The sequence below is a fragment of the Stegostoma tigrinum genome, chromosome 43, assembly GCF_030684315.1.
Source record: "Stegostoma tigrinum isolate sSteTig4 chromosome 43, sSteTig4.hap1, whole genome shotgun sequence".
Classification (NCBI taxonomy): Eukaryota; Metazoa; Chordata; class Chondrichthyes; order Orectolobiformes; family Stegostomatidae; genus Stegostoma; species Stegostoma tigrinum.
Genome location: NC_081396.1, coordinates 174,055 through 185,069, shown reverse-complemented (window position 1 = coordinate 185,069; position 11,015 = coordinate 174,055). Strand labels below are relative to the sequence as shown.

General features: G+C 63.9%; 1 protein-coding gene across 1 annotated transcript in view; it reads right to left on the bottom strand.

Annotated features, from left to right (window-relative positions):
• The window catches only part of LOC125448977 (zinc finger protein 696-like), a 22,474-nt gene extending 12,334 nt beyond the window's left edge, over positions 1–10,140 (bottom strand). The window contains exons 1-2 of the mRNA XM_059641718.1: positions 10,020–10,140; positions 6,969–8,268 (exon numbers count right to left, since the gene is read on the bottom strand). Of these exons, the coding sequence (XP_059497701.1) occupies positions 7,070–8,268; positions 10,020–10,140 (1,320 nt within the window). The 3' untranslated portion in view covers positions 6,969–7,069. The remainder of the gene's footprint in view (positions 1–6,968; positions 8,269–10,019) is intronic.
• Positions 10,141–11,015: the final 875 nt, after the last annotated feature.

Here is an 11,015-nt window from a genome sequence, read left to right as displayed (position 1 = left end):
ACCCCCTCCCTTCCTCCCCCCTCTCACCCCCCCCCCTCCCACCCACCCTCTCACTCACCCCCCTCCCTCCCTCCTCTCTCTCACCCCCCTCCCTCCCACCCTCCTCACCCCCCTCCCTCCCTCCCTCCCTCTCTCTCCCCCCCTCCCTCCCTCCCTCCCTCTCTCACCCCCCCCTCCCTCCCTCCCTCTCACCCCCTCCCTCCCTCCCTCCCTCTCTCTCACCCCCCCCCTCCTCCCTCTCTCACCACCCTCCCTCCCTCTCCACCACTCCCTCTCTCTCTCACCCCCCTCCCTCCCTCTCTCTCACCCCCTCCCTCCCTCACTCTCACCCCCCCTCCCTCCTCTCTCTCACCCCCCTCCTCTCTCTCACCCCCCCTCCCTCCCTCTCTCTCACCCCCCCTCCCTCCCTCCCTCCCTCTCTCTCACCCCCCCCTCCCTCCCTCACCACCCCCCCCCTCCCTCACCTCACCCCCCACCCTCCTCCCTCACTCACACCCCACCCTCCCCACTCACCACCCCTCCCTCCCTCTCTCACCCCCTCCCTCCCTCACCCCCCCTCCTCCCTCTCACCCCCTCCCACCCTCTCTCTCACCCCCCTCCCTCCACTCTCTCACCCCCCTCCCTCCCTCTCTCTCACCCCCTCCTCCCTCTCTCACCCCCCCTCCCTCTCTCTCACCCACCCTCCCTCCTCCTCTCACCCTCACACCCCCTCCCTCCCTCCACTCTCTCTCACACCCCCACCCTCCCTCCCTCTCTCACACCCCCTCCTCCTTCTCTCACCCACACCCCTCCTCCCTCCCTCCCTCTCCACCTCCCTCCACCCTCCCTCTCACCCTCCTCCCTCCCACCCTCCCTCTCACTCACCCCCCTCCCTCCCTCCTCTCTCTCACCCCCCTCCCTCCCTCTCTCTCACCCCCCTCCCTCCCTCCTCCCTCTCTCTCACCCCCTCCTCCCTCTCTCTCACCCCCCTCCTCCCTCCTCCCTCTCACACCCCCCTCCCTCCCTCCTCCCTCTCACCCCCCTCCCTCCCTCCCTCCTCCCTCTCACCCCCTCCCTCCCTCCCTCCCTCTCTCTCACCCCCTCCCTCCCTCCCTCCCTCTCTCTCACCCCCTCCCTCCCTCTCTCTCACCCCCCTCCCTCCCTCCCTCCCTCTCTCTCACCCCCCTCCCTCCCTCTCACTCACCCCCCTCCCTCCTCCTCCCTCTCTCTCACCCCCCTCCCTCCCTCTCTCTCACCCCCCTCCCTCCCTCCCTCTCTCACTCACACCCCCTCCCTCCCTCCCTCTCTCTCACCCCCCTCCCTCCCTCTCTCTCTCACCCCCCTCCCTCCCTCCCTCCCTCTCTCTCACCCCCCTCCCTCCTCTCTCTCACCCCCCTCCCTCCCTCTCACCCCCCTCCCTCCCTCTCTCTCACCCCCCTCCCTCCCTCCCTCTCTCTCACCCCCCTCCCTCCCTCCCTCTCTCTCACCCCCCTCCCTCCCTCCTCTCTCTCACCCCCCTCCCTCCCTCCCTCTCTCTCACCCCCCCTCCCTCCCTCCCTCTCTCTCACCCCCCTCCCTCCCTCCCTCTCACCCCCCTCCCTCCCTCCCTCTCTCTCACCCCCTCCCTCCCTCCCTCTCTCTCACCCCCCTCCCTCCCTCCCTCTCTCTCACCCCCCTCCCTCCTCCCTCTCTCTCACCCCCCTCCTCCCTCTCTCACACCCCCTCCCTCCCTCCCTCTCTCTCACCCCCCTCCCTCCCTCCCTCTCTCACCCCCCTCCTCCCTCCCTCTCTCTCACCCCCCCTCCCTCCCTCCCTCTCTCTCACCCCCCTCACCTCCCTCCCTCTCTCTCACCCCCCTCCCTCCCTCCCTCTCACCCCCCTCCCTCCCTCCCTCTCTCACTCTCTCACTCACACCCCCTCCCTCCCTCCCTCTCTCACTCACACCCCCTCCCTCCCTCCCTCCCTCTCTCACTCACACCCCCTCCCTCTCTCACCCCCCCTCCCTCTCTCACCCCCCCTCCCTCTCTCTCTCACCCCCCCTCCCTCTCTCTCTCACACCCCCTCCCTCTCTCTCTCACCCCCCTCCCTCTCTCTCTCACACCCCCTCCCTCTCTCTCTCACACCCCCTCCCTCCCTCTCTCACACCCCCTCCCTCTCTCACACCCCCTCCCTCTCTCACCCCCCCTCCCTCTCGCACACCCCCTCCCTCTCTCACCCCCCCTCCCTCTCTCACCCCCCCTCCCTCTCTCACCCCCCCTCCCTCTCTCTCTCACACCCCCTCCCTCCCTCTCTCACACACCCCCTCCCTCTCACTCACTCACCCCCTCCCTCTCTCACTCACTCACCCCCTCCCTCCCACCCCCTCCCTCCCACCCCCTCCCTCCTCCACTCTCACTCACATCCCATCCCTCCTCCACTCACACTCCACCCCACCCTCCCTCCTCTCACTCACACCGCCTCCCTCCTTCTCTCACATCACACCCCCTCCCTCCTTCTCACACTCACACCCCTCCCTCCTTCTCACACTCACACCCCCTCCTTCCTTCTCTCACTCACACCCTCTCCCTACCTCCCTCACTCGCACCCCCTCCCTCACTCGCACCCCCTCCCTCCCTCACTCGCACCCCCTCCCTCCCTCACTCGCACCCCCTCCCTCCCTCACTCGCACCCCCCTCCCTCCCTCACTCGCACCCCCTCCCTCCTCACCTCGACCCCCTCCCTCCTCTCACTCGCTCCCCCTCCCTCCTCTCACTCGCTCCCCCTCCTCCTCTCACTCGCACCCCCTCCCTCACTCGCACCCCTTCAGTCCTCTCACTCGCACCCCTTCCCTCCTCTCACTCGCACCCCCTCCTTCCCTCCTCTCACTCGCACCCCCTCCCTCCCTCCTCCTCACTCGCACCCCCTCCCTCCACTCACTCACACCCCCTCCCTCCCTCCTCTCACTCACACCCCCTCCCTCCCCTCACTCACACCCCCTCCTCCCCTCACTCACACCCCCTCCCTCCCCTCACTCACACCCCCTCCCTCCCCTCACTCACACCCCCTCCCTCCCCTCACTCACACCCCCTCCCTCCCCTCACTCACACCCCCTCCCTCCCCTCACTCACACCCCCTCCCTCCCCTCACTCACACCCCCTCCCTCCCCTCACTCACACCCCCTCCCTCCCTCCTCACACACCCCCTCCCTCCCTCCTCACACACCCCCTCCCTCCCTCCTCCTCACTCACACCCCCTCCCTCCCTCCTCACTCACACCCCCTCCCTCAATCCTCCTCACTCACACCCCCTCCTCCCTCCTCACTCACACCCCCTCCTCCCTCCTCTCCCTCCCTCTCACTCACACCCCCTCCCTCCCTCCTCTCACTCACACCCCCTCCCTCCCTCCTCACTCACACCCCCTCCCTCCCTCCTCACTCACACCCCCTCCCTCCCTCCTCACTCACACCCCCTCCCTCCCTCCTCCTCACTCACACCCCCTCCCTCCCTCCTCCTCACTCACACCCCCTCCCTCCTCCTCACTCACACCCCCTCCCTCCCTCCTCCTCACTCACACCCCCTCCCTCCCTCCTCTCACTCACACCCCCTCCCTCCCTCCTCTCACTCACACCCCCTCCCTCCCTCCTCTCACTCACACCCCCTCCCTCCCTCCTCTCACTCACACCCCCTCCCTCCCTCCTCTCACTCACACCCCCTCCCTCCCTCCTCTCACTCACACCCCTCCTCCCTCCTCTCACTCACACCCCCTCCCTCCCTCCTCTCACTCACACCCCTCCCTCCCTCCTCTCACTCACACCCCCTCCCTCCCTCCTCTCACTCACACCCCCTCCCTCCCTCCTCTCACTCACACCCCCTCCCTCCCTCCTCTCACTCACACCCCCTCCCTCCCTCCTCTCACTCACACCCCCTCCCTCCCTCCTCTCACTCACACCCCTCCCTCCCTCCTCTCACTCACACCCCCTCCCTCCCTCCTCTCACTCACACCCCCTCCCTCCCTCCTCTCACTCACACCCCCTCCCTCCCTCCTCTCACTCACACCCCCCTCCCTCCCTCCTCTCACTCACACCCCCTCCTCCCTCCTCTCACTCACACCCCCTCCCTCCCTCCTCTCACTCACACCCCCCTCCTCCCTCCTCTCACTCACACCCCCTCCCTCCCTCCTCTCACTCACACCCCCTCCCTCCCTCCTCTCACTCACACCCCCTCCCTCCCTCCTCTCACTCACACCCCCTCCCTCCCTCCTCTCACTCACACCCCCTCCCTCCCTCCTCTCACTCACACCCCCTCCCTCCCTCCTCTCACTCACACCCCCTCCCTCCCTCCTCTCACTCACACCCCCTCCCTCCCTCCTCTCACTCACACCCCCTCCCTCCCTCCTCTCACTCACACCCCCTCCCTCCCTCCTCTCACTCACACCCCCTCCCTCCCTCCTCTCACTCACACCCCCTCCCTCCCTCCTCTCACTCACACCCCCTCCCTCCCTCCTCTCACTCACACCCCCTCCCTCCCTCCTCTCACTCACACCCCCTCCCTCCCTCCTCTCACTCACACCCCCTCCCTCCCTCCTCTCACTCACACCCCCTCCCTCCCTCCTCTCACTCACACCCCCTCCCTCCCTCCTCTCACTCACACCCCCTCCCTCCTCCTCTCACTCACACCCCCTCCCTCCCTCCTCTCACTCACACCCCCTCCCTCCCTCCTCTCACTCACACCCCCTCCCTCCCTCCTCTCACTCACACCCCTCCCTCCCTCCTCTCACTCACACCCCCTCCCTCCCTCCTCTCACTCACACCCCTCCCTCCCTCCTCTCACTCACACCCCCTCCCTCCTCCTCTCACTCACACCCCCTCCCTCCCTCCTCTCACTCACACCCCCTCCCTCCCTCCTCTCACTCACACCCCCTCCTCCCTCCTCTCACTCACACCCCCTCCCTCCATCCTCTCACTCACACCCCCTCCCTCCATCCTCTCACTCACACCCCCTCCCTCCCTCCCTGCTCTCTCACACCCCCTCCCTCCCTCCTCTCACTCACACCCCCTCCCTCCCTCCTCACTCACACCCCCTCCCTCCCTCCCTGCTCTCTCACACCCCCTCCCTCCCTCCCTCACAACCCTCCTCCCTCACAAACCCTCCCTCCCTCCTCTCATTCACACCCCCCTCCCTCCCTGCTCTCTCACACCCCCTCCCTCCCTCCCTCACAAACCCTCCCTCCCAAACCCTCCCTCCCTCCCTCACTCACACCCCTCCCTCCCTCCCTCACAAACCCTCACTCACACCCCCTCCCTCCCTCCCTCACAAACCCTCCCTCACAAACCCTCCCTCCCAAACCCTCCCTCCCTCCCTCACTCACACCCCCTCCCTCACTCACTCACACCCCCTCCCTCACTCACTCACACCCCCTCCCTCACTCACTCACACCCCCTCCCTCACTCACTCACACCCCCTCCCTCACTCACTCACACCCCCTCCCTCACTCACTCACACCCCCTCCCTCACTCACTCACACCCCCTCCCTCACTCACTCACACCCCCTCCCTCACTCACTCACACCCCCTCCCTCACTCACTCACACCCCCTCCCTCACTCACACCCCCTCCCTCACTCACTCACACCCCCTCCCTCACTCACTCACACCCCCTCCCTCACTCACACCCACTCCCTCCCTCACTCACTCACACCCCCTCCCTCACTCACTCACACCCCCTCCCTCACTCACACCCACCCCCTCCCTCACTCACACCCACTCCCTCCCTCCCTCACAAACCCTCCCTCTCTCACTCACACTCCCTCCCTCCCTCACAAACCCTCCCCCCTCACCCTCCCTCCCTCCCTCCCTCACACTCCCTCCCTCCCTCACACTCCCTCCCTCCCTCACACTCCCTCCCTCCCGCACACTCCCTCCCTCCCGCACACTCCCTCCCTCCCGCACACTCCCTCCCTCCCGCACACTCCCTCCCTCCCTCCCTCCCGCACACTCCCTCCCTCCCTCCCGCACACTCCCTCCCACTCCCTCCCATCCCTCTCCCTCCCTCCCTCACCTCCCTCACCTCCCTCAACTCTCACTCCCTCCTCCCTCTCACTCACTCTCACCTCCCTCTCACACCCTCCATCACTCACTCACCCTCCCTCACTCCTCACCTCCCTCACTCACTCACCCTCCCTCACTCACACCCACTCCCTCCCCGCACTACATCCCTCCCGCACACTCCCTCCCTCCACTCCCTCCCTCCCTCACTCTCACTCCCTCCCTCACCTCACTCTCACTCCTCCTCCTCTCTCACTCCCTCCCTCTCTCACTCACTCACCCTCCCTCTCTCACTCACTCACCCTCCCTCACTCACTCACTCTCCCTCCCTCACTCACTCACTCACCCTCCCTCACTCACTCACTCACCCTCCTCACTCACTCACCCTCCCTCACCTCACTCCCTCACTCACACCCACTCCCTCCCCCCTACCTCCCTCCCTCCCTCCCTCAACAAACCTCCCTCCCGCACACTCCCTCCCGCACACTCCCTCCCGCACACTCCCTCCCGCACCTCCCTCCCGCACCACTCCCTCCCGCAACACTCCCTCCGCACACTCCCTCCCGCAACACTCCCTCCCGCACACTCCCTCCGCACACTCCCTCCCGCACACTCCTCCCTCCCTCACACTCCCTCCCTCCCTCACTCTCCATCACTCCCTCCCTCCCTCACTCTCATCCCTCCCTCCCTCCCTCTTCACTCATCCTCTCCCTCCTCTCACTCACACTCCTCCCTCCTCCTTCTCACGCTCGTCCACTATACCCTCCTCTTCCCTCTCCTTCCCCTCGTGTCCCCTCACACACCCCTCTCTCTCCGTCTCGTCCCCTCACAGCTCTCTCTCTCTCTCTCTCTCTCTCTCTCTCTCACACACCACACACACCCCCTTTAACACCTCTGCTCTGTCTCTCACGCCCCCTCACAGCCCCCTCCCCTCGCCCTCTCTCACACCCCCTCACACCATCCCTCACCATATCATGGCACGTGCTCTCTCTCTGTCTGTCTCTTGTCGTCCATCCTACTCCTCAGGTCCTCTCTCTCTCTGTGTGTGTGCCCCCACCCCAGTGCACCCTCAGCAGTTGGGCCGCAGCAGTGCCTCGAGGTGTGGCGGGGAGCGGGGGGCTGGGGCGCCAGCGGGCTGTGTTGGAGGAGTGGGCAGCGGCTGGGGCTCAGCCCTCTCCAGGTGGATACGCTGGTGCCGCAGCAGGTTGGACGAGTACATGAAGCGCTTGGGGCACAGGCCACACAGGAAGGGCCTCTCGTCGGTGTGCACCCTCTCGTGCTGCATCAGCTCCTTGGAGCTCTTGAAGCGCTTGCCGCAGGCCGGGCAGCAGAAGGGCCGGCGGTCGGTGTGCACCCGCTGGTGGGTCAGCATGTCGGACGAGCGGGTGAAGCGTTTATCGCAGTGCTGGCAGCGGAAGGGCCGCTCGCCCGTGTGGATGCGCTGATGCATCATCAGCTCCTTGGAGCTCTTGAAGCGCTTGCCGCAGACCGGGCAGCAGAAGGGCCTCTCGTCGGTGTGCACCCGGTGGTGGGTCAGCAGCTTGGACGAGCAGGTGAAGCCCTTCCCGCACAGCGAGCAGGTGAAGGGCCGCTCGCCCGTGTGGACCCGCTGGTGGGTCAGCAGGTTGGATGACTGGGTGAAGCCCTTCCCACAGACGGCGCAGGTGAAGGGCCGCTCGCCCGTGTGGACCCGCTGGTGAGTCTCCAGCTCCGAGGGGTAGTTGAAGCGCTTACCGCAGTCGCTGCACTGGTAAGGCTGGGCCCCCGTGTGGCTGCGCCTGTGCCGGGCCAGGTTCGACGAGCGGCCAAAGACCCTACCGCAGGCCAGGCACGGGTACAGCTTGCCCGGGCCCGGCCCGCCGTGCCTCCTGCCCAGGGGCAGCGGCCCGGGGGTGGAAGCCTGGGGGGCCAGCGTGGACGAGTAGACGAAGTGGCAGGGGCGCCCGAGGTGGCGGGTCACAGCCGTGGGACTCCTGCTCCGAGGGCTGGGCGAACGCCAGGCCGCAGACCCCGCACGCGAAGGGCCGGTCAGGCACGGAACCCGCTCCGCCTCCCTCCTCGGGCGGCGGGTACAGCGGGAGGCGGTGCTGCTCCTGCTGCCCCTGTGGGTAAGCCCCTGATGGCACGCAGCTGTGGCCCGGGTGCTCCAACGACGAGGTGAACGCCAGGCCGCAGCCCGAGCAGATGTACAGCTTCTCCACCTCCCCGCAGTCACCGCACTCTGGCCGCCCCGAACTGGCCGCTGGTGCGTCCTCCGTCCGCAGCATCCTGCGCAGGAACAGACGGGAGAGAGAAAAGTCAATGACAATCGAACAGCTTCCGACTGAGACCCCACCCCACCACCACTAGATCACCCCAAGCCTGCTCAGTTACCAGTCTGACAGCATCAGAGGGGCAGATGTATGCCATTCAGTCCATCAAATCTGCTGCCCAATTCAATGTGATCATGACTGATCTGATCCTCTCCTGCCACCCTCTTTCTCCCCCTCGATTCCCCTCCCTGATTAAAAATCCCTCCCTATCTATCTCAGCCTTGTACATCCTCAATGCCCCAGACCCGACACACATTTCCCCCCCCCAACCCCTCTGCAGCAAAGATTCCTACAGATTCCGCCCTGCCACTGGGAGAAGGGAATCCCCCCCGTCTCTGACTCCCTTATTCTGATATGACACCCCTCTGGGTCCTACACTCTCCCACACAAGGGGGGAGACACCCTCTCCACATCTCTCCCTGTCAGGCTCCCTCCCCTGCAACCCCCCCCCCCCCCCAGCACCACCCCCCCCCCCCCCCCCCGCTGCCCTGCAAACCCAATCCCACAGGGATCTTGCACATTTCAAATCGGATTGCCTCTCGTTCTCCTAAACCCCACAGGGTACAGGCCCCAACCCACTCAAACCCCCTTCATCAGACAGTACCTCCATCCCCGGGATCAGCCAAGTGAACCCTCTCTGGGCCGCTCAAGATTAAAACAGTTTGAAATCCCATCTGGGCAGCAGCAGACGGTGGAATTTAAATTCAATTGAGGACACGCGGAATTGAAATCCAGTCTCGGTGACAGTGACCACTGGCTGTCATAAGGAGCCTGCCTGCTTCACTGATACCCTTCAGAAGGCTGCTACACAAGATTACAGCCCAAGACATTCTGGTGCATGATACAGGGACAGATAGGTGAATGACTGACAGAAGGCAAGGCAGGGGTTGGGGGGTAATAGAGGGACCTTTATCAGGAATGGGAGCCAGTAACTCGCGGTGTCCCACAGGGGTCAGTGCCAGGGATCACAATGTTCCATGTTCTACATTTGTGATCAGCGCGGAGAAACTGACGGCTCTGTCGCTGCTCCGTTTGCAGACGGGAAACAGACAGGCGGAGGGACAGGTTAGTGCAGAGGGAGCCGGGGGGGCGGGGGGCACTGCGGAAGGACAGGGCCAAGCTCGGGGAGTGGGCAAAGATGAGGCAGGTGGGGTACAGAGTGGGAAAGAGGGGGTGGGGGGGCGATGCACTTTGCTCAGAAGAATCGAGGCCAAGACTAGACTGTAAAGTATAAAGGGACCGAGGAGTCCAAGCTCAGGATGGTGTTCAGGTTAACACGAAGGCGGGTTCATTTCACAGGGAGGAAGGCAAATGCAACATCGGTTTTCATCCCAACACGGCTAGAGTACAAGGACAAGGATAGACTGCTGGCACTGTACAGGGTACTGGAGCATACAGGGAGGGGGTGTAGGGACTGGAGGGGGTGACTGACATAGGGAGGGGGCGCAGGGGGTGACTGAGATAGGGAGGGGGTGTAGGGGACTGGAGGGACTGACAGAGATCGGGAGGGGGCGCAGGGGGTGACTGAGATCGGGAGGGGGCGCAGGGGGTGACTGAGATCGGGAGGGGGCGCAGGGGGTGACTGAGATCGGGAGGGGGCGCAGGGGGTGACTGAGATCGGGAGGGGGCGCAGGGGGTGACTGAGATCGGGAGGGGGCGCAGGGGGCTGGAGGAGATGAACATTAACTCTGCATTACTAGTCCACACCGTGTCCAGGTCCCAGCGGTTTTGACACTGATCTCTTCCTCTCCCATGAACACAAGTCCCAGTTTGTGAAATCTCTCCAAGCTCCTGTTGCTGGAACCTCTCCAGGTGTTTTCACATCCATCCTGAAAACTGTGAGTACTTCAGGTCAGAGCGCACACGTGTCAAATCAACCTCCTCTCCTCTCTGCTCTGTAACGTCAGCGTTTTGCTGTCCTCTCGCTTTCATTCCTTACTCACTGATGGGATGAGGGCGCGGCTGGCTGAACCAGCATTTATTGCCCATGGCTGATGGCTCAAAGGGGTTTTTCTGACAATCAATGGTTCCCGTGAGCTATCCTTAGACTTTTAACTGCAGAATTTCTTTCCCCATTAATTTCAAATTCCACCACGAGCCTTGGCAGGATTCAAACCCGAGTCCCCAGTACATTAACCGGTCGCTAGGGATTAACAGGTTCGACCATAATACCGCTCTCAGCCATCACCTCTTCAATAACAAAGACTAGAATACCACATGCTTGTTCCACCCATCCTGCTATCTTTAGTAATTGACATGAGTTCCCTTTACAGTACTAAACTTTATATTATATTATCCTCTCCATGTTCTTTTGACCAACATGTATTGACCCACACATCTCCGCATTGAACCTCATCTGCATCGTTTCTGCCTACTCCAACAACACAGACTTCAATATCCTCAAAGTTCTACAGTATCGTTGTCACAAACTACAGCACTAAGTTTGGAATCATCGCCAAACTTCGAAACGATACCCTTCACATCGAGGTCTGCATTGCTAACACATATTAGATAAAAGATCCCGGCACTGATGTGTGGGGAACTCACCCTACAAACTTCCATCTGACCAGAAAAATATCCGTAGACCGTTTTTCTCTGGCCCTTTAATGGCACGAACTCTAACTTCCCACAAGTCTGACATTTGGCAGTGTACAAAGAACCTTTCGCACGTCCATACACCATTAGCAACTCGTGCGCCCTGTT